The following is a 27,929-nucleotide window of genomic DNA, read 5'->3' on the forward strand; positions in this document are numbered from 1 at the left end:
AGTATTAGGATGGTCCTTTAGGAAAACATATGCAAACTTGTTAATTTGCAAAATGTTTATGGAGCTTGAAAATGGTAATTTTGGTTTTAATGCTAGATTTTGTTGCGCCTAAATTTATGATTTTGTTTTTGGTTAAGTGTATTCTTTTAATTTTGTGTTTATGCCTAAAATGTACAAAAGTTTTACGTTTTGTTCTTAATTTGCTTTTATCACAGCGACATTCAGTCTAAATTTTGCTTTTATTGGAATTTTAGCATAATTTGCTATAATTTTCTTAATTTTCCCATAAAAATTCCTTTTAGTTTCTTCAACTAAAACTACAAATAATTTTGATTTAAAGCCAAAAGGTTCGTGTGTGCGTTCGTCGTTGGTTAATTTGGATTTTCAATTTTGCTTGAAGCTGAAAGAATTATCAAAATTTCGTCTAAGAAGGCCTAAAAGTTAGCTATAGCTTAGTGATAAGGATCATGTTACTTATAGCAAATCATGCTGATCATTCCGATCAAATCCCATTTGGTCTAATTCCAATAAAAGCCGTCTTATTGGGTGCCATAATTAATTTGTTTTGGTTGCCTATATTTCAAAATATTCAATTTAGTTCAAATTCATTTTCCGCATTCAAATTCCAATTTTGATTTATTTTGTTTAATGTGCCTAAAAGATGTTTTAAAATTTTGACTAGCTTTACCGTTAGGTGTCAATAAGTACTTTGTATTGCCAAACAATTTTTATTCCAAACGTGTAATAAACCATTACGGTTAGATTTATATATAATTTTTTTATCCGAAATATTCTATGTACAATTTATTTGTTCCGAAACGTATTTTTGTCATAACTGAGCCCCATTGGTATCACAAAATCCTGACGCCTGCCTTAGTCCAAAAAATCGCTATTCATGTATATATGTTTGTACGTATAATGCCAAAAATGATTTAAGTCAGCTCATGTAATACGTGTAATTGGATTTGTGAAAACTTATGTTAGGGAATAAACGAATTTAAAATTAGAATAAACACAAAATCAAATCATATATAATTTTTTTATTGAAAGAATTAAATAAAGATAATAATCAATAATCTTGAGGCTTCAAAAATAGAAAACATACTTATTGTTTTCATTTTAATGAAAACTTAATTATTCGCTACATGGCTATGCAAGTATTAAATAATGAGTAGATAATTTTAAAGGGAACGGCTAAACTAAAACTAGTGTATGCTTTTATTCGCTTTTTGTCTCTGCGTAGGACACATATGTAAGTAACATTTGTCGAGAGATGCGCAGATGCACACATAATTATGTAGAATTTAATATTGGGACACACACAACGTATGCATGTAGATGTTTTGGAAACATAATCTATAAGAATAATAACAATTATAAATGCTTTGTCGGTACATTGGAAAATTTCATTTAAGGGGACCCCCCCCATTCTCGATTTTAAATTTTGACGATTTTCAATGGGCTGGCAAATGAACATAAATTATTTTTTAGGGTTGTAACTGTGCTTACATATATTAAGACACAAAAAGGAAGAAAATCATTTCACAGAATTTTTTTTTGTTTTGTTTTTGTTGTTGTTTTTTGTGATCAAAGAAAAGCCCTTCTTTTCGGCGGCGCATGTGATTTCCGCTCACTGGAACATCTGAATCCAAAAATTCCAACGGGATTAGAAAAATTACATGTTTGGCTCTCGTATGAACTAGGATTATTAACTTCGCTCAAAAATTAACAAAATGGTGGACCTTTGAAATTTTTTTTTGGAAATTTCCATTTTTTTCAGCCACAAATCGAGTTGAAAAGTAAGGAAGATCTTCACCGATTCGATTTATCCTAGTTCATACGAGAGCTATATATGTATAGAACAACGTGTTAAAATTTGGAACCGATTGGATTAATAGTTTTTGAGTAACCTCATGCGCCAGTCGTAAAAACACTGTTTCGAGAAAAACGCGTTTAAAGTTTTGAGATGGCTCTCGCCGTCGCCTGAGGCTTCCACCATAAATCGGCTATATCTTTAAGAGTTTTTGAAATTGTTACTTGAAATTTTCAGGGAACATTCTTGAATAGTTACAAGTTCGAATTAAATTAAAAAAAAAAAATCGATTTTTTAAAACCGAGAATGGGGGGGGTCCCCTTAAAAGACTAAATTTGTCGGTAAATCCACACATTGGATGGGGAAAGAGCGTAAGGAGGGCTCTTCTGTCGATGGATGAAGTAGTTTCAATTTGGAAGCATTAAGTGAATTGGTCTATTAACTGTTGACTATTGTTTGATTGTATGGCACTATTAGAGTCACATTCGAATTAATTTATTGATTTATAAACAAGTAGCTTAGCGCTCCTTTTGCCTGCCTGCCTGACTGCGAGCCATTGTGTGGAGATATTATAGGTTAACATATTCTAATTTCAAATTAAAACTGAAAATAAAAACAAAGATTGGGAAGACCGTAAAAGAACCCTAGCTCAAAATAATAAGGGTTTTTAGTTCTTTATCGTTAAATTGCAATCAATATTGGTTTATTATTAAAAAAAATCACATCGTTTTAAATCAAATAAGAGATATATAATGAGAGTTTGCTAGCCCAGGGTTACCTTATCGGTTTTGCTAATTGCCCGACCTATGCCAAACAACCTTATTTAATCTACAAAAACTGCGATATTTTAAGGTATCTGAAGAACAAAAGTAAACTTTAGCTGCTGTCATTGAAAATCAAATTGCTCAGCGCAATGTCTGCGGTACCTTAATTCCGATCAGCTGCAGTCATCCTTCCCTAACCTTCTAGCTGCCCTATCTATCACTTCACATATTCATACTCCCTAGATCTGAGCTATCCTAACTTTACGCCTAGTCGTATAACTCCTTTCTAATCAAGATTGACGAACAATGCGTGTGTTACTGTGTGTGGGTGTTTGCGTCAATATAAATATTTGATGTGTGTCTTGTCTTCAAGGTGTCCGAATTCTTAAACTAAGTTATCAAAAAGGAATCGTATAACGTTGTGTTTTGGCTTTCTCCATTTTCTTCGGGGTTACATTTTTTCACTTTCCATCCTTTTCACTTTTCTGTTTCTCTTAATCATTGACCATTCGCATTTCATGTTTATGGTTTTTATCAAAGGAGTTTAGAGTCCTTTTGAAAAAGACTAGTACTCGTCCTGTTTACGTTTTCGTTCAAGCCGCTCATAATGATGGTTTCCGTAGCCAAAACTGTGTTTTGTGGTAATCCGATTAGAGTTTAGTTTTAAAAACTAGGAGAATTTGTATGTGTCTAATACTAGAGAAACTTATAAAACCTATCAAGTATTGTGAATAGTGTGTCCGTTTTTCAATTTGAGTTCGTCGTGCGCGCTCCTGCTTTTGTCTATGAATAAAGACATTATAGAGAACCAAATATCGAGTGTATATGTGGATGTATGGGAATTGCATGTGATAAAGTTGTAGGTGGTTGGGATGGAGCTCCATTTGCCATTCCTGGATGGCCCGCATGATCCGAATGGGTACTCGGCGGAGGCGGTAGCGTGATAGACAGCGTGACCGTCTGCGGCGCCGTTACTGGCGAGGCGTGAGCGGCGGTAGGCAACGCGGGTGTTGCTGCTTCACCCGCTGCCGTAACATGGTGGGCGGACGATGTGGGCGGAATCGGCAGTGGTACCGGCAGCGGTGGGGGTGGATGATGTGGTTGCTGCGCCGAAACTGGCGGCTGCTGATGCTGCTGAGGTCCTCCAGTTGCTGAAGTGGTGGGATGTCACTGAGCCACCACTGAGGCAGTCGCATTTTGTTGTACCACCACTCCTGGAGCTACCGAGTTTGCCACTGTTACGGTTACTGGTGGCGTAGGGCCCCCATTAGCGTGCGCCACGCTGGGCTGCTGCGCTTGCTGTTGTGTTTGGAAGGGGTGCTGGAAAGGTGGCCCATAGCATTGTGGAAAATAAAGCTCATTCTTAACCACCGATTGTTGGACAACGGCGGCAGCTGCCGCGTTGGCAGCTATGCTCCGCATCGGCAGTATGTTAGCCTTGTTATCCACACTCGATGAGTTGTTGTTGTTGAGGAATTGTTGGGCGGCTAGGTTCTTTGCATCATTCATTAAATGGTTGGCTACTGCTGCAACCTGGGCGACAGGGTTGTTGTTGTTGTTGTTTTGCTGCTGCTGTTGCTGCTGCTGCTGCTGTTGCTGCTGCTGCTGCTGCTGCTGATGCTGCTGCTGATGCTGTTGTTGCTGCTGACGGCGTACCTTTGTGGTATTGGGGTTCATGTGGTTGTCGATGTGTTTAGTCACCTCGTTCTCGGTGGCAAAACGCCGCCGGCAGTTAGGCATCGGGCAGCAGAATGGTCGGTCTCCCTAAGTCGGAAATGAATAAGAGAATATTTTTTTTATTCTACTCTTAGGCGGTACATAAGCTTAAGACTGCGGCTAGGCTACAACTACCTGGTGGGTGCGTGTGTGCTGGTCAAGTATGGCCTTTTGACGGAAGTCCTTGCCGCACTGGCCACACTTGTATGGCTTTTCACCGGTATGGATGCGCAAGTGCTGGTTAAGAATAGTTCGCTGGCGGAAGAAGCGCGGGCAGTACATGCAGCCAAATGGTTTTTCATTGGTGTGAATGCGAAGGTGCTGCGTAAGATGCGATTGTTGTCGGAAACGCTTTCCGCACTCCGGGCAAGGATATGGCCGCGATTCTATGTGGATGCAGCCATGTTGCAAAAGGGTCGTCTTTTGCTTAAACTCTTTGTCACAGATGGGGCAGCGAACGTAAAGCGGCATGTTGGCAGGCCGTACTCCAATATGCTGAAGGACCTCGGGCAGTATCTTTTGTCCTGTAAAAAATAGTGATAGAGACTCATTAAATCTTTTGCAATGCTGCGGCTCACCTTTGCCGTCCTTGAAATATGAGGGATAATGCATGCCGCCACTGCCATCGGGTGTACCCTGCGAATCCTCGTCGTGATATCCGCTGCCTCCTGCGATGTCCCCCTTGGTGTCGTTCTCCTCGCCCGGAAAAGGAACGTCCGAAGGCCACAGTGTGGGGTGCGGCCCGTTCTTGAATATGAGATGGGGTGAGACATCTGTAGGAAGACGCATTGTTCATCATCCAACATAACGGGTTCGCACATACAAAAAAAAAAGTTAAGAAAGCAAAATGTGATGTTAGTAGCGCTAAAACTTGGCACGCAGCCGGGATGCAAATCGTTCAAATAAACTACCTAGCCTCATTCACTAATATAGAGACGTTTTCTGCTTGGGTGCTGACTGGCCAGAGTATCTTCAGGAGGAAACTCCTAGAGGTGATCAACAGTCCTCTGGTTTTGTTTCCGCCTCAGCGCTAAAGCGAGTCAACAAACCAAACGGAGAATACCTTAGCCTAGGGACAATTTTGATATTCGGCCAAACTTCGCTCAATTGCATATAATAGTAAATTTTGCAGGGAAATTGGTTGCCAAGAATTTTTAGACAAGCAGTGTCTCTGCAACATCTGACTTGCTCCTAATAGTAGTCGTCTCTAGCACTATCTCTTTATAATCCCTGACACAATCTGAATCTGCATCGGTAAGGAAGGAGTTATCTAAATCTGTCGCTCGCCTTGGTGGGTGCGCACATGCTGATTGAGGATGGCCTTCTGGCGAAAGTGCTTGCCGCACTCGGGGCAGGCGAAGGGCTTCTCACCCGAATGGATGCGTATGTGCTGGTTAAGAATGGCACGCTGCCGGAAGCTGCGCGAACAGTACGGGCAGGTGAAGGGCTTTTCGTTGGCGTGGATTCTCAAGTGTTGCGTGAGGTGCGACTGCTGGCGGAAGCGTTTTCCGCATTCGGAGCACGGAAAGGGACGTGCGTCTGTATGGATGCGGTCGTGTTGCAGCAGAGTGCTTTTCTGCTTAAAGTCCTTGCCGCATGTGAGGCACTTGAACAACCGTAAATCACTGTGTGGCTTGTTTTTATGCGGACGCCCGGGACCATTACCCGTCCGTCCTCCAGTCGCCACGCCACTGACCGTGCCAACGCCGGCTCCCGCACCGGTCGCACCTACTCCTCCTCCGTTGGCCGCTGCAGCGCCTTCATTGGCATTTGCATTTGCCGGCCCGGCGCTTTGCTGGCCGTTTTGTTGACTAGGCAGTAGCTCGGGCATGGAGTAGGATTCGCTTCCGCCTCCGCTTCCCCCGCCGCCACCGCCGGCCTGCTCCATGGGCAAGACGCCTTTGTTAAGATAGTGAAGAGGCGGAAATCCGGGAGGGGCTAGCATTCCCCCTTGGGGAGGCGCATGGCGAGAGGCGTAGTAGTCCGGCGCAGTTTGAAATCCGTTTCCAGGATCCCCTTGAGGGCCACCCCCGTTCTGCTGCACGTGTGGGTTTCCGGTCTCCCCAGCGTTGGGTGCGGCGTGCTGGGGATCGTTGCTGCTTTGGTTTTGGTTGGGCGCAGAGTTCTGTTGATTAGCCAGCTGTGAAAAAGAGCCGAAGGAATTGCACATCAATCTCTAAAAAGTGTTTATAGAGAGGCTCACCTGGTTCATTGCGTCTTCTTCTCCCCCACCATTTCCTCGTTGCTGCACCGACGGGTAGGGGCTGGAGGAAGGCGACACTTGTTGCTGGCGACCATCGCCACTACCGTTTTCACGTGGTTCCTGGCCACCACCGGGCGGACTTTGCGGCTGACCAGCTGCTGCTGCAGCGGCTGCTTGGGCCGCCGCTTGCACTGCGTTTTGCTGCTGTTGTTGCTGTTGTTGCTGCTGCTGAGCACTCAGATGCTGTTGGGCCTGCTGCTGGATGTTGGGGTACATTTCGCTGCCCCACTGCGCGGGGCTGGCACCAATCGCTCCTGGGTTACGCTCGGGGTCCTGCGAGTCCTTGTAAAGGACGTACGGCTGCCCCGTGTCCTGCGTAATGCAGTACATGATTTGTCGCGGCACTTTTAACCCGGCTGCTATGCAGGCCGCGAAAGAGGCCGAAAAGTTGATGGCCATCCTGTTTGCTGGTTAATGACTCTTTTGCAGGTTCTGGTAGATTTGGTCTTTTGTCCAAGAATCCAATTCTTGTTGGCCTGCTTTCGTGGGCAAAAGCTTTTGCTTTCCTGCTATTCTTTTAGTATTTTGGGTTTTAATTATTGGTTCCTAATGCACATTTTGTTTTCCTTCTTAGCTACAGGCCTTATATGTTACCACTGCTATGCGATTGATCTGTGAATTCAATTTGTTTTTCATCCTGGTTAGTTTTAAAATTCCTTTCTTCTTAAGTTTCTCAATTATTTATGATTAATTAACTTTTTCAAGTTGTGTGCCCTCTGAGCTGAGAGAGGATAAAGAACCCTTTATTATTTAAAAAAACTGCCTTCGTCTTCCTGGTGGATGATGATTTTCTTCCGGTGTAGCTATAAATATTAAAGCAGAATTCTATTAAAATTCACGTTTATTTAAATAACATAACTACTATAAAAGTAAACAAATTTCAATGATTTTAAAATTAAAAACAGTGAAGATCATCAGCGTCTTATTGGAGGGTGTGGCGCATAAATGGACACCAAGGAGGCAGGCAACATCCCTCTCATTACCTATCACCCTGCCCACAAAAAATGAATGTCCACATGTTTCCTCCTTTCTTGTCAGGCCTTGGCAGTCTGACTTGACTCACTTTCCTCTCAGCTTGTTGTCTTTTGTTTTTTTCAGTTTCTGTTTCAGTTCGGTTCGGTTTTGGTTTGGTTTTTTCCTTTCCTTTCTTTCCTCCTGCTGCCCCACAGCGGTGACGACGACCGGCCAACTTTTTAATGCGGGATCAAGGTCTCGAATCTTCCCATCCCCTCAGCCAGTCCCCTTTAGCCCAAGGAGGCATGCGCCTGTTTGATAGGAATTGATTAACTTGTGTTTAGAATCCATCTCTGATAGTAAGTGATTTTGTCAGATCTCTCAGGCCTTCGCCCTCCATAAAGGAAAGTAAAAGAATCGAACTGGAGAATAGGAAATCAATCGACAATCGGATACCGCGAGGCGAGGGAGCACGAGAACTAAACTACCTTGAACCCGTTGCGCGAACAGCGAACGGGTCCGGAACGCACGCAAGACGGAAGCGGAGGCATGGACAGGGACGCGGCAGCTGGCGAGACGTCGACGGAGGCGCAGATCCAGACGCGAAGATGCAGTCAGAGTCTCTATCGTGCTTAATGCAGGCGAGGCATTCATTGCCGGCACCGTTGCCATTGCTATTTGTGAATTATTGCGCTCCATTGGCGGAGCGACAGTATTTGCAATTTATGCGTTCGTTGTCGTTGCACTATCTGTAAACTCGAAGTGTTTGTTTTGTCGGCTGCCATCATATGTACATTTGTATGTACATATGTGCATCCCTCTGCCCACCCTTTCCGCTCAATGCGCGCTCCGTCGCCTCCTACTGTTGACGATCAGCTACATACATACATGTGTATCTATGTGTATATGTAGCAATATAACTAAGACTCGTCTCTCTGAATAAATAAGTCAAATAAATAATATTTAAAAACATCGCCGTGATTGAAAAATTTTCAGCCCAATATACTAGGAGTATTATAGTAAAGAACAAGGTACACATTTTCCAACCAGCCTTAATAATTTTCGTTTTGGTGTCGGGAGGGATCGACTATATTCTATAGTTGCCTTATTACTAAATACTTTTCCAAAATGATCATGTACATACTTGTTCTGATATTTTTTGAGAACATTTTTGTTTCTAAACCAGGCACTTGAAGACTTGATGCCACTATAAGATATACAGCTAAACGATTTTGCATGTACAGTCTTTTAATATTCCCATAGTTTGTGTTTTTTTCAAAACTTTGCCACGCCTTCTTGGCCTCCACAATCGTCGTATTTTTGTAGCGCAACCAACTTTTTTTATGGCTAATTTGTATGTGGATTCCGAATTCAGCAATTCGGCCAAGTTTTACAGGAGGGTTTAATTTTTTAACGTGATATATGGTACGATGAATTCAATGGTACACATAAAAATCAAATTTGTGTACAAATTTTGACAACATCCCTCTCGCCATAAAAAATTATAAATTGCGCGAGTTAACATTTTTATTTTTTTTTACAAATTCTTTCTAGAAAGGATTTTTAATATTACTAAACTTGTAAAGTTTAGATAAATAAAAATGTTGAATACTGTTGTATGTTCGAAACTAAGAACTGCAAAAATTAAGCTACAATTAAGGTAGGCAGAGGATATTGTGAAACTAGGGTAAAAGTTTTCGTATTCACATAATTATTAAACGCTTTAATTTTTTGGTGAAAATTATTCATACGCCCCATTGGCATATGCGAGTAGCGAGTAGAATAAACGAAGTTTGGAATACCAAAGAACTTTTTTGACTGTTGTCCTAAAAATCTTCAAATATTCATACATACTACTGCACTTTACATAAAATATCTGCAATCGGTCACACCATTAGTCAGAAAGTCCTACTTTTTTGTGGATTTAACAAGGACAAGGAAAGCAGTACTATACTGGACACGAAAACAAGTTTAAATGGAGTTACAAGCGGGACTCTTACTCAAACATCAGCAGCCTTAACAGACTCCATTTTTCGGTTGGCTGAATCCAAGTTAAAGTATGTGGCTCAGGCTTCGCGAAAGGAGAAAGTTGTCATTGGCGATCCAGTTTCGCCCCTGCCCCTCCCTAAACTCAAATTCTATGTAAATTTGTCATTTGGAATCATCTTGTTAATATTCCATCAATACTTGACCTTTACACTTTTTTAAAATGGATTAAAAGGTAACCTATAAAAGCTGATTAGGTAGAATATACTACGAAGACAATCCTATATATGTGTATACATACACATATGTATATGTATCTCCGGGACTTAGTACTAAATACCAAACTAAAATCCGTAACATGTACGCTCCTGTCAGCATACATATGTATGTATGTATGTGTGAAACTCAGATAATAAAGACGACAATAAACACTACCATGCATATTAAGACAGTAAGACTACGAATATTTTTGGATACATTAGAAGTGCACACGCTAATATTGCGAAAACTGTTTTCGCTTGTTGCTTAATGGGAAAGCACACACAAGAAAAGAGCGCCAAAAATTCTAACATCATTTCCGCAGCTATCTTATTTGACGTACAAATAATATACATATACATTCAAAAGCTTTTCAGCAGAAAGTGCTGAGAGGGAATGCGAGAGCGAAAACTACCGCGAGAACAGATATGAGAGATTCGAGTAAATAAAAACAATTTGCGCCACGAACTAAAAAGAAGACAAAAAGTGACTCACAAGCCCACAAAATGTTAAATGTTCTTTTGACGAATGCATGCATATGTACATAAGTTCGTTTGCATGTGCGAATCCGATTTTGAAAACTTGTTCATAAGAAAGATTAAAGCAACACACTTTACAGTATTCTGTTTAGTTAGTTTCTGCTAATAAATATCTAAGGATGCTTGTTTCTGTACATTACATCCATATATGTATGTATGTATGTACATACATAAGTAATTGAACATTTTTATTTATGCTTTTATTTCCTCTTAATTTATGTCAAATTTATCAGAAAATTTAAGTAAGATTTAAGCATATTATCTTGAGTCTCATCTTAAAGTTTTATAATTAAAAATAAAAATTATTTTTTTTTTAAATTAAAAATTTTATAAAAAAAAATATAATTTTGTAACATTTTTGCATGTGGGAATAGGAAGACTTCATTTCGTCCTTAATTAACTACATATGCGTATGCTTTATCTCTAAAAGGTAGCGATACTATTCCGATAAATACATATGTACATACATACATATATTCATTTCTATTTTTTTTAAAGGAAAAATCATTTACGCTCTGTGGAAAAAAAAAATTCTAATATTTGATGATTTCAAAATGGCGATTCAATTTTATTTCTACATACATTTTATCGGGTTCCATTATGTACCTATTCATGAAAAATCGCACTCGCTACCCTGCATGCGACGTACACCCATACAAACATATGTTCATATGACCATATATACATTTCTAAATATAAAAAAAAAGTGTAGCCCCCAGGGAGAACCCAAAAAAAAATCTAAAAGTAAATACAAATTGCAAATGATTTTTGGCAATTTTTTGTTGCTATCGCTTTTAGTTTCGCGTTCTACTATGAGCATGTCTGCTCATTAGTAACATTTTATGAGAACCCTCCATAGAATTAATATTGCTTCTTCTTCGTTTATCAGTTTTGTCCGTCCCAGGTAAATCCTTTTTTTTTTAATGAATTTTAATTTTTATTAGGCTTTAACAATTATTTTACTAGGAGCCGAGATCCATCATAGATTCCGTTCGAGACAATTTTTATTCAGGTTTGTTAATAAATTTAGAATTGGCTTCTGCTGACAACTAAACTTGCATAACCACGGGGAATAAAGCATAAACAATGAAAGCAATAACTTTCTAAGACTACTTACAGATAAAAAATTGTACTAAATAATTTTAAGGTGGGTACATTTATAAAAATATTATCATGGAGATACAAAGTATGTACATACATACAATGTACATGTTTTTTATATTATGTATTAACCGAATGGTGCTTTTTTATATTTAAAAATTATACAGATATAATTTAACATTTTAGTACAATTCCAATAACTTTCTCGTACTTAAATATAAACCAAACAATCTATAAAGTTTTTTTCAATTTAAAAATTGAACGAGGACAATATTATTTTTACAATTATTTTTAGTTTTTCTCACTTAATCTTAAAACACAAGTTAAAATACTGACAGATAACTGAATGTAAATAAAATGTAAGAATTAATTTTTCACTCCTTATTTCATAGGAAAATAGTCCTGAGATACTTTGGAAATTCTAATTTTGTAGACGCTAAAAATGAAATGAAAAAAAGAGTTAGGCCTCCCTAGTTTTTGCTGACTTTCAATTTATTTTGCTGAAATAAATTAAAAGTCCCCAAGAGTCACAGCAAAATGTCGCAATGCAATCCCTAACAGACTCTGGACCCAATGTAAGAAAAACTGGCTATACCAGGTAAAATAATGAGAGGATTTTTTTTATTTCTATGCGTGTCTAGATCTACAAGACTGTCAATACGTAAATGCTTACATTTGAACATAAATAAGTTGTTTTTAAAACAAAAATAAATATTGGGCCACATTTACGGGCATAGAAAATAATACATGATACAAAATATTTTTTTTAAGTGTAACGTAATTTTTATGAGGGCTAGAGAGTGCGAGGTATAAAAGCACTAACCTCAAAATGTTGATTGCGGCAGGCAATGGGCACGACTCGTCGAAGCTTCGAGCCAGGGAGCTATGAGAGGCCGAAATAGCGGATTGCAACGACCCGCAAACACTGGCGCAGCTCACACCCACACAAAGATGCAAGTGGCCACACAGATATCTCCAAAATGAACCGAATTTCGTGATTGCGACTGCATAGCATAGATGTGTACCTCTACCAACGCTTCTGCAGTGGCAGATACACACAGCCACGCCACGGACGGCAATGAGATTTACATATATGCGGAATGCACTTTTCAATGTTTTAAAAACGACTGCAGACGATCACAAAATATTTTATTTTTCTTTTCGATTCCCACATAAATTCTAAATGATAAACAATTTTGTAAGTGTGGCGGTTCTACATGGGTCGAGCAGTGCCTGTACTCTCCAGCTTGTGCTTCCTCCTCTTAAGGAAGCGTTGCGTATACGCCGCGTTGGTTAGCACTTTTATTTCAACACAAATTACTTTTTGGCGATTAAACAACACTTTATTCTCAGTTCTCGATTGTTTTTCTGCACTTTTGCGTTTTATTTCGGGTTGGCTTTGTTCGGCTGGCAGTCTACATTTTGAATTATTTTTGATGGCTGCACAGGGGCTCTCAGCGCGGTGCTCTCCACACATGTACTTACTGCCGAGTACAGCTTTTTTATTAGATGTCGTCGACGTCGAGCCAAAAATCGAACAAAATGCCAAAAAATAACAAACCGAATCCGAGACCGAGACCGAACCCGAAATCCAAAACGAGACTCAACTAAACTCTTGGTGATGCCGCCGCCGTCTGTTTTAGTCTTTTCGTTCTCCTCCTCCTCTTTTTCCTTTTTATTCTCTCTCCCTGAATCTGTGCATGTATATGTTAGTGAGCTACTCGTTGCGCTGTCATGGGAGAGCAGCAACTGTAGCGAGAGAGCTCCTCTCTAAGCTTTTTTAGCCAAAACATTTGCGAATTTTTGTCCATTTTTTTGCCGGCGAACGGAATTGAGTATGAGTGCGAGCCCATGTCTTACTCAATCGGCTAGGTGTTAGTGCAGTCGCAGTATCTCGCAAAGCTCTTGCTCTGTTGTGAATTTTCTAATGTTGGAGCATGAACACTAAGATTGTGCTCGCCGTCGTATTTTGTGTATATTCTTTTTCTTATTTCCCTTTTTGATCCCGCGGATTTCTGTGCGTTTTGGCCTGAAGCCACGAAGGTCGTCAACCAGCCCCCAACGACGCTACACCTTACCGCTGTGTCCCAAAGCGCACCCATCGCCTAATCAGTTCAACCTTTGGACCTGCTGACCCAAACGGTTGAAGAAATTACGATTAGTCGCTTCTATAAAATCCCTTCTCAAGCCTTTTACTTGTATTTAATATTAATATTATTAATTATGTATTAATATTTATCTTCTCGAGGTGATCAAAGACTTAAGAGAAAAAGGCCATGAGTAAAATTTTTAAGTATTTTTTTTTTTAAATAAACAGCGTTTGCTGTTTTGTATTTTCTTCCCCTACTTCGGCGATGTCTATTTATGTATGTATGTCATACATACATGTGTATTTAACGTACATTTGTGTACATTGGGGCTACGACTGCTGACATAAAGTTTCTGCCTCATTTTCTTGTTTTTTACTTTTGGGGAAGGTGTTTTTTATTGGGGGTTTTTGCAATATAGCATAAATGCGAAAAAAATTACTTCTTGATTTTGCCGCTCGAAATAAAAATTACCTAAATTGCCTTTGGAGGCAAAAACACAAGGGGGAGGTTCATGTACTCAATTAAAAAAAAAAACTTGTACTAACCTACCTATTAAGGACCCTGTGGGTTTGTCTATTAATGATAAATATTATTAATCTTGGTACCTATTCCGTTTAAAAAGTTTCCAGAAATGAGAAAATTCGAATTTAAAAACAACTAATGGTTTTGAAGTCAGAATATGTTACAATAACAAAATTTTCACTTCATTCGAATCATATTTATGTAATTTATGAACCAATTATTATTAAAATTATGAACCAACTATTTTGAACCGTCACGTAATGCAGATCCATAGCATAAAGCCTCCTTCCCCATGCTTCATGGTTTCCTAACTGGATTTTTTTTCTTATTTTTCATATGGGTGCCAGTACTTACAACCGGACTGAAAGCGGTTTATTTTGGTATCGTCTAACCATTTTCTCTTTTGCAGTCCTCTACTGTCAAGGACTTGTGATCCTAATAATCCTAATAATTTTTCTCATAGAACAAACAATATTTAGATATTTTAGTGAACGATTTCGCACAACATTGCTTACCTTCTAAAAGAAATGCTTTTTCAACAAGACTGAGACCCCAAGCATATGGCTATAACCGTGAAAAATTCAAAAGCCAATTAAAGCTTTCAGCTATGCAGCTTGGATTCCAAATCTAAGTCCCATTTAAAATCGATGTGCTCTGGTAAAACAACGTCTGGCAAAGTAATAAAGTGCACCGAAAGTATTTGGGGGAAAAGGAAATAAATTGCTTAGAACTCAGTTTTTAGTATGCTAGACCCATTCTAAGTTTCATAAAAGGATATTTGGTAAAAGTGTTATACATGAAGAGGGTATTATAATTTGCAACGTAGTGAAGGAGAGCTCTCCTTATAAAGTCCCTATAAAGAGACCCTATAAATTTTATATATTGTTGATCAGAATCGCCTACTGAGTTGATATAAGCATGACCGTCTGTCCGTCCATCTGTTAGTCTGAACGTCTGTCTGCCTGTTTCTTCACGAAAAACTACTGTTTCTACTCAGTTTAAATGGTACCGATCTCAAACTTTGCTCACACCCTTCTTTTCTTTGCACGCAGTAAATAAGTCGGAACGGCCGGGATCGGCCGAATATATCCTAAGCTGCAATCGGAAATGCTTTGGTGTTTTTAAAGATAGGTGCGATTTCCTATGGAATCTATTTTTGGAAAAACGATACGACGTATATACCAAATTTCATAAGGATCGGTTGACTTTATCTTATAGATGCAATTTAACTGAATGATCGGAAATGGTATTTGGTAAAAATACAACTTTGGTATTTTTTAAGATAGAAGACTTGGGAGTCAAAACAAAAATAAAAAGTTTTTAAAAAGTTTTGGCACTAAAAAATTAATTCCCACAAATTCACACTTGTTATTTAGTTTCTCAAAAAACAAAATTTGTATACCGAGGCACATAGAGTTGTTTTTTCAATGGAAGTGTTTGAAATGGTACTTTATGTTTTGAGAAACATTTCAACAAAAACTGTTTATATATTTAATAGTTAGATCAAATTCCTAATCTAAACTAAACACCAAATTTTAAGTTTTTAATTTATTTTCCAGAAAAAAGAAACAGAAAGTTCAATGGATACACTAATACAAATTTAAATTGTTTTTTTTTTTTTGTCAAAACAAACCTATTTATATACGGCTTATAAACAAGCGCTCATGATAAGACATTTTTTGCGATAAGTAAATGTTCGCAGTAGTACGGTAAGGTTACCGTTCCCTGCCTACTGCACAAATGAAACGAGTCTAATTCAATTAGTTTAAATAACTGAAAAGAGGAAATTTAGCGAGACGTGTTTAAATCTTAAGTTGCAGCAAATAAAGTAATGTTTTACAATAATGGTACTACAAAGAGCACAGAACAGGTGACAACAAAGAAGTCGTGCGTAGCTGCCACATTCCCCTGGTCTACCTACTAAAGTGCGAAAATTCACGAGCTCTCATAGAAAGCTTCAGAGAAGTTGGTCATATATGGGTTCTGCACCTCCATGGTGATTTTCCCTCCTCAGTTTTACCGGACCCTTTCCGTTTAGTGGTATTTATGTAAGTAATAGGATTACTTGGAAACACATTTTCACTGAGCAGATGTAAGTATTTAGCTTTAAAATATTGGGCTGGTCGACTTATTTTCTTTTTCACATTGACGCTGATGTATTTTGCCATAAAGAGACTACATATTTTTTTCCAACAAGAAAGTGAAGCTGCATTACAGTATAATATCTGTTATCCCACAAAAGTTACTTTGAGGTAAAAAAAATGCAATTAGGCGCGACAAAAAAATTAAATTATTTAAACATACATAGACATTATAGACATTATATACAGTGGTTCAAAGCTTATTTGAACCATTTTGCCATTTTATACCCGTGACTCGGAGAGTAAAAGAGTACATTGTATTCGCGTGAATGTGTGTAACATAGAGAAGGATACATCTCCGACCCCTTGAGGTATATACAGGGTGACAATAAATAACCCGGACAAACATTTTTGATCATAACTTTTTAAGGAACTGTATTTGAGAAAAAATGCAGATACACAACTATTAAATAGGTATTGTGTTAACATATATTCTGCTGGTTTCGTAGTGGCTTTCGTAGTTTCTGGAAATTTAGCGCAATGGGCCGCAGGAGGTTCTTCCGATAATCGATCCCATTCTCGGAGCAATGATTGCTTCAGCGCCTCCAAACTTATGTGGCATTAAGCACATGCCCTGGACTCCAAAATAGACCACACACTATAGTCCATCGGATTAAGATCTGGCGAGTAAGGTGACCGTTCACTGCATGTGATAAAGTCCGGGAAATTGGCTTTGCACCAGTCCTGAGTCAATTTGGCTCTATGGGCTGACGCTGAATCCTGTTGAAACGTCCACTCCGTATCACCGAAGTGCTGCTGGCCCCAAGGAAGCACAACAGTTTCCAAAACGTCCCGGCGGTACACTTCCTGATTGATTTTGACCCCTTGATCGATGAAAACAAGGGGTGTTTTGCCAGTGGCGCATATTCCTCCCCAAACTATTAAAGACTGCTCAAATTGACGGCGCTCGATTATTGCAGAGGTACCTGGAGCTTTAGCAGACCAGCTTCTGTCATTTTGGTGATTGTGCGCCTTTTGGATGGTGAATATCTTTTCGTCCGTGAAAAGAATACGCTCCCATTTTTTACCTGCGGCCCGACGCCTTAGCTGACGGCATCTTTGGAGTCTCACGCGCTTATTGTCATTCGTAAGAAGATGCATTTTTTGGAGCTTGTAGGGCTGGAGATTAAGTTAATTTTTTGCTATCTACCGAACACTTTCTCGATTCACTCCGATTTTACGGGCTATTTTTCTGACCGAGACTCTGCAATTCCGAGTGATCCGCGTCTATACTATCTGGCGAATTCTGGAAGTGTTAGCGGTACATGGTCTGCCTCGTCCGGGACGGTCACCTTCATGGCCAAGCTCATTAAATCGCCGGATAGCGTCAGAGACCGTTTGTTTTGGTATTCCAAGCAAACGAACAATGTCGCATTGGCGATTTCCTTGTTGAAACAGTTTTAAAATTTCACAACGATTTTTAGACATCCCGAAACAAATATCAAATTGATGGGAATCACAAAAATGTAAATATATTTGTTTTAGAAAAGTACAAGCTATCGATAAATGCATTTTTTTAAGGTCTGCATCATAATACATTTATAATAGATTGCTTCAAAGTTTGTCCGGGTTATTTATTGTCACCCTGTATGTACATATGTATATTCTTGATCAGCATCAACAGCCGAGTCGATATAGACAAGCCCGTCTCCCCCTATGAACGCGTGGATCTTAGAGACAATACGAGATACATATGTAGAACAATCCGATTTAGAACTTGGACTCGCATGGTATCCGTGCAAATCAAGTTTAAGTCAAAATTTTTCCCCGCCCACTTCCGCCTTCAAAACGGAAATTTCGTTGTTGCGCCAGTCCTTTTAATTTTTTGGGACATTTTTTAATGCCAAACTATTCCAATGGCTAATCTCCACCTACAAATAATAATTCGCCCATATCGGACCATTTTAAGAGGACATTATATTCTGCTTCCCTACTGAATGGCTTTGGTTGTTTTTCTTCCGAGCGGAAATGTATGCAACAACTATTTTTTGCAGAGAATCCGGGTATAATATAGTCGGGAAACTCGAATAAAGCCGTCCTTTCTTGTTTATATATACATACATATATTTTCTTGCGAGGATATTTTAATTTTATGTCCAACGCGTCCAAAGAATGTGTACAAACTGAGGGACTAGGTCGCTTAGAAACAGACAGACCGACATGCTTATATCGACTCATGATCAAAAATATTTTTTAGGATTTTTATACCCTTGCAGAGGGTATTATAATTTTGTCCAAAAGTGTGCAACGCAGTGAAGGAGACATCTCCGACCCTATAAAGTATATATATTCTTGATCAGGATCACCTCCTGAGTTGATATGAGCATGTCCGTCTGTCCGTCTGTCCGTCTGTCTGTTTCTACGCAAACTAGTCTCTCAGTTTTAAAGCTATCGTCTTGAAACTTTGCACACACCCTTCTTTCCTTTGCACGCAGTATATAAGTCGGAACGGCCCGGATCGGCCGACTATATCCTATAGTTGCCATATAACTGATTGATCGGAAATGGTATAACTTTGGTATTTTTAGAGTTAGAGAGTTCAAATTTTAGGTGAGAGCTATTTTTGGCAAAATAATACGACATGCCAAATTTCATAAGGATCGGCCGACTATATCCTATAGCTGTCATATAACTGAACGATCGGAAATGACCCAACTTTCGTGTTTTTGAAGATAGAAAGCTGGAATTTAGTACAGACTCTATTTTTGGTCAGTTGATCCAACCTACCAAATTTCATTAGGATCGGCCGACTATATCCTATAGCTGCCATATAACTGAACGATCGGAAATGGTATTTGGTAGAAATATCAACTTTCGTATTTTTGAAGATAGAAGCTTGGGACTTTTTTTAGATTTTGTATTGTAATAAATTGGAGTATATATTCCTATTCCCATAAGGATCGGCCAACTATATCCGATGTTTGCGATATATATCCGGTTTTAACTGCAAGGGTATATAAACTTCGGCTCCGCCCGAAGTTAGCTTTGCTTTCTTGTTTAGGGTGTATTTTATAGGGTCTCTTATGTACATACATACATGTGTGCAAAATTCTTAAACGACAGACGAAAATGGCTTGGTAATTTTCAATTTTCATTTTGGCTTATTTATTTTCAATCAAAAAAATACATGTGTACTTTATCGGTTTATCTTGCATGTTCGGGTGGATCCTTAAGACTCTTCACACCAAAGATGCATATAAGAAGTTTCCCTTTTCGGTAAATATTCCTAAAAGATTATCTAGACCTTATTTTAAAAGTCTATAATACAAATTTTAACAAGCATAAAATAAAATAATCCGATCATAACAAGTCATTGATAAGTCCCTAAAACCCTGGGGTAACATTAACTTTTCAAGAGTTTAGAAATTACGTTAAACTTAAATTGGGAAAAGATATTACTTTTCATGTCAATGCGTCAGAAAACTGTTTACTTTAGGGAACTTAAAATAAGTAGATTACAAAACGTATGTACATTTATGTACACATGTTATATGTATGTAAGTACATGTGTATGTATTTTAAAAGAAACCAAAACCTTTCCTATACTTTCCCCTTCCCGGTTAGTATTATTAGCTGGAGTCCCTCATACTGCAATCATTACTTGGCAAAAAAACTCGCAGCCACAGAAACTTTTAAGCAGTCGCTGCTAAAATAACATGCAACGGTTGGAAAAGAATTCCCCCGAAATATGCAGTTTACGGCGGTTCGGTAGGTGCTGTGTGCCAGGTCTATGAGTAAGTGAGACAGAAAAGATAGCTGCACGATTGCCAGGGGTTTTACTGTTGCCAAGTGCAAGCGCAGTTTCCAATTAAAAATTGAGAAAAAAGCAGCGAATGCAAATTATACTTGTCATTAATGACATGGGATACATGTAGGCTCGCACATATGCGGGATGCACAGGAGCCAGTTGCAGCGTGGATGGAGATAGAGAGCGAAAATATAATTGCTCTCTTATGGGGAACGCATCGGCAGCTCAAAGCCATTAAAACTGCAGCTGCCCAGGGTGGAATGCTCGCGAATTGGGAGGACTGACAGATTGAGGGATGGACGGGAGTGTGGGTGGCAGACAGTTCTGCCCCAAATCCTCGTATGCACGGCATTCGGCAACTGACCATTCGGCCAGACAACCCCTTTCGCTGACCGCCTCCACCTAGACCACCCAGACCTCCACCGCACCCTTTATGCTTCTGCCTGCCTGTCGTTTGCGTTAAAAATGTGTGGAGTCAACTGTACTTTGGTCTCCACACACAAGCATTTTTATATACGAATTTCATTTCAATTCATTTAATGGCTCATTTTTTTCTACAGCTGCTGGGGTGCTCATCCTTCGGCTTGTGTTGTTCGCCTGCCGATGGCCACCCATCATCCCCACTAGCGTTTCAATGGATACCAAAGGGCCTGAAAATGTATTGGGAAGGGGTTTGGAGTTATTTTCCTCCCCTTCGCAATTTTTTTCAATAATTAATTTTTTGCGCGTAACTGAAATTTTTTGTGGATGAGAACGCATTTATAAAGCGTTATACATAACAGCATATGTAAATATATAAATACTTCGTTATACTGATTGTCTCTGTGTCTCTGATTGTCACATACATATGCATGTATATCTTTTAAGTAAACTTATGTACCATGTGCATACCTAAATTTATATATTTACCATATGTAAGGTTTAAAGGGATTTTTTAAGTGACTTTTTTTTATAATATACATAGTTCAAATCAAAAAGATATAAGATAAAACCCAAGGAAAAATAGGCACATGAGGTATTTATACTTTCTTACCGGATAAAGCCTCAAGACAGCATCATCAAAGGATCCTTTTGTGATTACGAAGAAAGTGCTTCTTACGAGGTTACTCGTACTCGTACTTCTTGCCGCGACCTTTTTTTGTTAAATTGCCTCTTTAAGATCCTCAGATATTTGTTTAGTCGTTAATTATAGAATACTTTTTATTTTAGATTAAGATACTCCACTTATACAAAGGGATTTTTTTTTTCGTATTTTTGCCGTTCCCACTACTAATGTTACTTTGAATTTTTAATACGAAATACTCTTTTCGAAAACTGTTGCCACGATATGGATAATTTTATATAATTTCTATATGGGTATATATTGATATTTTGATGTTTTGCTGTCTGGTTTTCTCCTTGAAACAGTATATCTCCTCGTGCGGTGCGTACCGACGTACTCTTGTGGCACCTTTGGCACAAAATTCCACTGTCTCTTCGTCTACACTTGTTTAATGTTCATAAACACATCTAATTAAGTTTTCATTCACCTCTTAATGTTTATCAAATTTGTTTTCCGCTTGTTTTTTTAAAGACTTTTACAGAACATTTTATCGACCGTTTACGAACGAAAAACTTGAAAACGAACTCGAAAATGTAAACCCTAACACAAAATTTTTTTAATTTTTTATACAGCAAACTTTTCAAATTGTTTGTTGCACAAGTTGTTTTGTTTTGCTTTTCGCTGTTTAAAAACACAAAAGAAATTTAACAAATTTTGGCTATTTTTTTTATTCCTTTCTTGTTTGGATTTGCTTTTGAATTTCAGTTTTCACATTTGATTTGCTGATTTTGCTTTCGTTGCTCTATTTCTATTAGTTATCCTTTTTTGGTGGATGCTATTTATTCTGTTGGGTGTTTATTAGATTCGGCTGGACTTTTAGGTTGCTGGCTCCAATGCTATTTCTGGTTCTGGTCCTTATGTGAATTGAGTTTAAGGTGCTATTATTTTTGTTTCTGTTGCGGATTGTGGTTCTGACAAACTTCTGTGCCAGATGCTATTTTTTAGTTGTTTCGTGGGATTTAATTATACTGTTTGCTGTTTCTTGATGTTTTGATTCGTACTTGTTGAGCGTTGTTTTATGTTCAATTTATTTTTATTGGTTAGATTCTATTTTATGGTTACGATATTCTTATATTATGAGTGTTGCTCGTATTATAGATTTTTTATATTATTTCGTATCTTATTGTTATCTTGTTGTTATCGGTTGGTTGTTTGTAGTTGTTTGTTGCAGTGGTTGGAATTATTGCTGCTATTGTTGTAGGTTTTGTTGCGGTTTTGTTGTTGTTGTATTCCAAATTTTGTTGTAAATTTTGTTTGTTAAATTTTGAGAAACTAACTAAAATCACTTTTTATTTTTCATACAACTTAAAGAATACTTTAATTTGTAGTAGTAGCTATAAGTTTCTTCATCGAATAATTTCTTCGTTAAAAATAAATAAAATTTAAATATTTGGTAATAAGTCAATAAAAATTAAACCTTAACGGATTGCACATAAGTTATTATCGTTGTCACTTGTATTATTTGTTTATTTGTATTATAGTTCCTCCTTCCATTCGTTTGGTATTATATTGACGTTATTATAGTGCGTATTATTATTCGTTTAAACAAAGCAATATTTCAGTGTCAACAACTTTTTAACGTAATCTTTAAAAATGTTCCAAACAGTCAAAAAGCACCTGGAATATAAGGGAGAAAAACGTAATCATTAATAAAAAGAAAGGACTCTGCACATTTTTCAAGACATCATAATTCGATAAACTCAAAGTTAAGCAGTGAACTTTTTTGTATCGTTCCCTTAAATCGCCTCCTTTTCCCTATCGAAGTATGTTCAACACATGGCCACAGCCCGTACACCCCCGCTAACAACCGCAACCGCTTTCCGATTCATAATCATAGGCACGTTTGTTTTGTATAGAAACACGCACTGTCTAAACAACAAAGAGAATTCAAAAGAGAACCGAGCACTGAGAGCCAGGCAGAAAGTGGGATGCGGTTGGACGTGGAAGGACGCAAGAACAACGACGCGGACCAGGAAAATCGCTAAAACTCGGCGAACAACATTTTCAAGTTCGAATCGCCGCCGCCAGATGATGGAGGGGGCTTCTGATAGTGTTGGCCTCCGAAGGACTGAGAGGGTGGAGTATGGTACGATAGTACGGGTGGGCCAGTAAACAACTCAAAACAAAGTTTATCTAACTCACTGCCCGCAAAAAGAGCGAAACTACGAAACCAAAGAAGAAGTCGTCAACGATGGCGGCTGCTCTTCGGGCGGATACATTTTTTGGATAGATATGCACTCAAATCCGCACGTTTGCCTGCTTCGATTTGCAGTCCATAGGAACATGACAAAAGGATTTTTTTAAATACGGAGGGGTGGCGTCTGCACTTTATCCAACTTTTCAAAATGCTCCTCCTGGTTGTAAGATTAGTAAATTTAGTAAGCCGTTTATACGGTACATGTGTGGATGTGGGTAGTATTCACAAATGATTGGAAAACGAATCTCTTAGCTCAGAAGCTAACTGTCTCACTAAGACACCAAATTATTAGCGGTGAAAATGTCACCGAACTTAGGATAAACATATTTTTATGTACACGGACCGAAAAAAAGATCACTAAACGCCGACAAAACTAGAAGGAAATAGACCAAAAATGACTGGAAGTCGGCCAAAAGGACGGGCACTGTATTTCTTTGCTAAATATTTTGGCGAACGCGCCAAGCGCTCCGCGATACGCACCGAAAACGGCCAAAAAGATGAATATGTGCAAAAATCTTTTGCATACGCTCAAGAACCCATGAAAGCGGCATCGACCAAGCTGAAGCCACCGTCGCAGTCGCTGCTGGCGTTGTCGGCAGCGACAGCGGCTCCCCTCCACCCACTCGCCACACGCCGAGAGAGTCAAAAGAAACTCAAAAAAGTTTTGGATGAGTGGGAGAGGGCGCGGGTACAGGCGCAGAAAGCTTTTTACGAGCACTTGCGCTCAGACAGCAAAAATTAAGCAAAAATAAAACGGGAGAGCTCGGAAAGACAACGAGTGGATATCGCCCCCTCCCCACACATGGGCCAAAGCCCCTCACAAGAGAGAGAGAGGTAAACGCTGGGCAGAGAGCTCCACTGAAGATTGTTTACGCGTCTGTTTGTGTGAGACAGGCAGAGAGTACAGAGGAGCTGAAAATGTGACAGAAAGAGAAAGAGAGAGACAAGTAAAGCAAATAAAAAGCGTCGGTAAAAAGTTCGCAAAAAACAACTTCTGGTGAAGGTGTAGTAGCGGGGGGTGTGGATCTGTCGTATCTACATCTCCGCACCAGTATGACCGTATGTACATATGCACATATTTATGTATGTACATACATATGTCTTGTGGCGTGACTCGCATGAGCCCCCAGTCAACCCACGCGTCACTCCCAGCTGCGGCCTCCACGTCGCGTGCCTTTGCTGCAGAGGTTTCGCCGCCCGTCCTATGTGCTGCTGCGTCGGGCTAGGAGAAGGGTTAACAATCTAACACAGAAGAAGGCCCAGCGACAGGTCTGGCTAGCAATGGGGTAGCTGTCTGGCATTCCTTTTGGCTCTTTTAGTCGACAGAGCGCGAAAGTGTTACGATTTCGAACCCGCCGAGCTTAGAAGTGGGTAAATCAGTCGAATTCGGTGGTTGGTATGGGGCATCGCTCTAAGGTTTCCGCTTCAAAAATTTCAACTCGCAACTTAAAGCCAGCCCCAGCAAGTAACTCGACAAATCCGGGCTGTTTGATCTTGTCCTTTGCATTTTGCTGAAATAAAATACAGTTTTCGGCAATGCACAAGAGGGCCACCCGAAAGCAATATTTACATATGTATACGCAAAATATCTTCATAAATACTATATATTGTTAAATCCAATCGAATAAAGCAAATAGCTTAAATGTTTAAAATCCAGCGGCCATTACCGAAATATGTACATACATACAAGTGTATGTACATAAAAAAATTTCTTGTGAAATGCCCTTGCAGATGAATTCCAATCTTTGGCGTAATACAATTTGCGATATCGTCATTAAATGCATTATTTACTTGGAATTTGTTTCTTCGATGATCTTTTTCTGGGCACCCTCCACGGTTCTAATGATGTTCTCCTGACATTCAATAATGTCTTGCACCCTCAAGGAAGTATCTTCATAAGAGAATTTTATCGGCGGCACCTTTCGGAGATCTGACTCACTGTCGACCTCTATGAGATCCGGAGATTTCTTGCCCTTGCAGACGATAAAGCTTGGCTTACCACAAAGATTAAAACAGGCCTTGGCGCAATTTTTGGCAGTTTCTGGTTGCTCTCGCACTCGGGCGCCAAACGCGACCTGGATACATCCATCAATGGAAGGTTCATTGTTGTCCTCTTGGTTCATGGCTCTTTTGAATAATTTTGTCTCAATTTATCAAAACGTAGTTTTGTGCTCTAAAAATTTTTACTAGAATGAATCGACAAACCCAACCTGAACAATAAAAAGTTTGACAACTTGGTTTTGCGTCAAATCAAACACTAAAAACTTTCCCGTTAATAAACTTCCACTATGAGAGCCCCATTACTGCTTAACCGAAAGCAATCATGTTTTAGGCAATTCCTTCGACGCCTAGGCCAGAAAGCTGTAAGCCTTCTAACCAAGCTTTATAGGTGCATCCCCAATCTAAGGCCGCGACCGTATTCAGCGTATTGGAGACAAAATATATGTCCTACCGTCGACGTTGCAATAAAAAAAGACGACTCGGTTAGCCAGGAGATTAAGCTTATGGTTCAAGATCTTATCTACAGTGGCTCGGCTGGGCTAACTCTCTTGGGGGATGGCGATGAGGATAAGGCGCTGCCGACGCAGAACAGAACTGAAGAACCTCATTTCGATGGGGTTGACCTTTATGATGTAGAAACCCTACAAAAGCAGGGTAATTTCGAGCTGGCTTTGATGGCGGGAGGTCAGGAGGAAGTGGACACCGACGAGGATGAAAACTTTTCGGGGTATGAAGATTGCTGGGAGTGTGTGAGGTACGAGGAGTGGGAGGAGGATCGGTGGTTACATCCTATGCAAGGGATCTCGGAGATATAAAAACTGACAGCCTACATACATATGTGCATACATACAAATTTGGAGTTAAATTCTCACAGCTGGAACTTCGCTCAGCTAAGCAGGCCCCTAAGCTGTGAAGTGTGGCAACAATGCACACCAACAATAGATTTTTTCATTTGGCGCCAACACGAAATAACAATGTGGAATCACTAGAGCATTCTGAAGAGAGGACGCGAGGGTGGAGAAATCCAAATCGGACCGGGGGACACAGAGCTTGAGCAACATCAACGGAGAGAGTGTGTGCTTATAAACATTGCCCGATGTTTAGTTTTTAGCCGGTGCAAAAAGTCGCAATGGAGCGTCCGCTGAAAGCTTCCGCTCTCCCTAGAATTTTGTTCACCTTCGATTCGGTTTCAAATTCGCATTTATGTATGTATGTACATAGGTATGTTCGTTCATATTCCGATTCCGTTCCAACCTTTCCCCCTTCCACTCCGGTACTTCATTATCATCGCCCACGCGGACAGCCGGCAAGTCACACAGGGCGTATGGAAATAAAAATTCGAATAGCCTTCCCAGCTATTTGAAAGTCTTTCCAATGCATCAGAGTTTTGTTTTGCATTCAGACATACATACATACATACATATGTACATATAAAAATATAATTGTCCCTTTTTTATGCGATTAATGCTTTAATATCTAGTATTTGGAAAATTTGGGTTAATTTACTCTTTTTTCGCTAGCCGAATCTAGTATTAAGCATCTGATTTTGTTTGATAAGAGCTCCGAGTCGCGTTGCTCGGGAAAAATAGTCAATTTTATCGATAGCACAAAGCGGACTTCATGAAATGCGAGAATTCCTCTGTGCGAATCTGAGTCGCCTTTTTGCCAAAGTTAACTACTCAAATATTAGGTCACACAAAAGCCGGTTTCTGTAGTATTTGGCAGCTCCTTCACATATGTATGTGGGTGAGTTTTGTTCGTTCCCCTCGTAGTGTGTGTGCAAGCTGGCAAGCCGGTTTTGGTCTTGATGTTGCTTTTTGCGACTTTATCGACTTTGGCAATGTAAATTTCAGCCGGTCTTCGGCCAGCATATTTTCAATGTGCCGGCTAAAAAGCAACGAGAGCAATAAAACGCATACACATTAGTTAGGCAGCGAGAGGAGCATTTCTAACATTGCAAAGTTTTCTTATGCATCCCGATAGGGCTCAAAATGAAGTTACGCCAACAGTTGTCAATTTCCAAAAAATATAATAATAAAATTAAAGTTATTTCTTCAAGTCAATTAAGACTTATGGCACACTCATTTTGTGTTATACAATGCATCGTTTTCTTAAAATTAAAATTAAAAACACTTTAACTATAAATTTTCTTTTTTTTTTCTTTTTATATAGTATAAATACCACTCGCCCTCCTGGAAATGTCCATATTAACGTATAAAATGTCTAATTACAATATGGATACAACTTGTTTAAACTGTAACTTATTTTAGACTACAATAATGATTTATAAAGATACTCTATGCAGTTATTTTACTAGAGAGTAAAGTATCAAAAATTAAGATATATATATAAGTGTTCAAACACTTATTAAAAGATCAAATAAATATTCATTCTAATATTATAATTGGATGGCTTAAATTTGAACACAATACTTTTCAAAGTCAAATTTTATTATTGTATCGTACAATAGTTAGTCGACAAAATGTCCCAAAAACATGTGGTAATTTGAGAAAAAACAAAAAATTTGTAATTATTCATATTCTTATACATTTTCAGAGGATAGAATAGTTTTTGTAGAAAACTTGATTCGCAGTATGTATAGTATGTGTGTATGTATGTTTGTATGACTATCTGTTTCGCATTAGCGCATTAGATTAACGGTTTTAAAGCTATCGACTTCAAAATGTTCACAGATCCTTTTTTCAGGGATCAAAATTATTGATATTTGATATAA

General features: G+C 39.0%; 2 protein-coding genes and 1 long non-coding RNA gene across 10 annotated transcripts in view; 1 reads left to right on the forward strand and 2 right to left on the reverse strand.

Annotated features, from left to right (window-relative positions):
- Nucleotides 1–1,025: 1,025 nt before the first annotated feature.
- jim lies at nt 1,026–25,331 on the reverse strand. Of its 4 annotated transcripts, none has more exons than XM_070279350.1 (7): nt 25,194–25,331; nt 20,929–22,614; nt 6,497–7,359; nt 5,665–6,433; nt 4,872–5,066; nt 4,429–4,817; nt 1,026–4,341 (listed from the first exon to the last, which is right to left on the reverse strand). In XM_070279350.1, the coding sequence occupies exons 3-7, from the start codon at nt 6,953–6,955 to the stop codon at nt 3,745–3,747; spliced, it is 2,409 nt and encodes an 802-aa protein (XP_070135451.1). In that variant the 5' UTR covers nt 6,956–7,359; nt 20,929–22,614; nt 25,194–25,331; the 3' UTR covers nt 1,026–3,744. The 4 variants fall into 4 exon arrangements, with proteins under 4 accessions (XP_070135451.1, XP_070135450.1, XP_070135449.1 ...); XM_070279349.1 differs by having other exon boundaries at nt 4,426–4,817; XM_070279348.1 differs by having other exon boundaries at nt 5,581–6,433.
- LOC138926198 (uncharacterized) overlaps nt 14,690–27,929 on the forward strand; it is a 51,608-nt gene continuing 38,368 nt past the window's right edge. For 4 of the 5 annotated variants that reach the window (XR_011442589.1, XR_011442591.1, XR_011442590.1 and 1 more), the window contains exons 1-2: nt 14,690–16,054; nt 19,322–19,363. This is a non-coding gene — a long non-coding RNA (uncharacterized lncRNA). The remainder of the gene's footprint in view (nt 16,055–19,321; nt 19,364–27,929) is intronic. The other variant, XR_011442593.1, reaches the window with a different exon arrangement.
- LOC108122915 (uncharacterized) lies at nt 24,781–25,446 on the reverse strand. Its single transcript, XM_017237764.3, has one exon. It carries the CDS (start codon nt 25,315–25,317, stop codon nt 24,982–24,984), a length of 336 nt encoding a protein of 111 aa, XP_017093253.2. The 5' UTR covers nt 25,318–25,446; the 3' UTR covers nt 24,781–24,981.

This window comes from Drosophila bipectinata, chromosome 3L (assembly GCF_030179905.1).
Source record: "Drosophila bipectinata strain 14024-0381.07 chromosome 3L, DbipHiC1v2, whole genome shotgun sequence".
NCBI classification, from domain to species: domain Eukaryota; kingdom Metazoa; phylum Arthropoda; class Insecta; order Diptera; family Drosophilidae; genus Drosophila; species Drosophila bipectinata.

Excerpts from the sequence above, each read along its gene's own strand:
- jim (XM_070279347.1), bottom strand. The coding sequence starts at position 6,955 with ATGGCCATCAACTTTTCGGCCTCTTTCGCGGCCTGCATAGCAGCCGGG. Across the intron at positions 6,434-6,496 it reads AAGAAGACGCAATGAACCAG|CTGGCTAATCAACAGAACTC; the intron begins GTGAGCCTCTCT and ends TCTTTTTCACAG. Across the intron at positions 5,067-5,580 it reads GCATGTGCGCACCCACCAAG|ATGTCTCACCCCATCTCATA; the intron begins GCGAGCGACAGA and ends GTCTTCCTACAG.
- LOC108122915 (XM_017237764.3), bottom strand. The coding sequence starts at position 25,317 with ATGAACCAAGAGGACAACAATGAACCTTCCATTGATGGATGTATCCAG.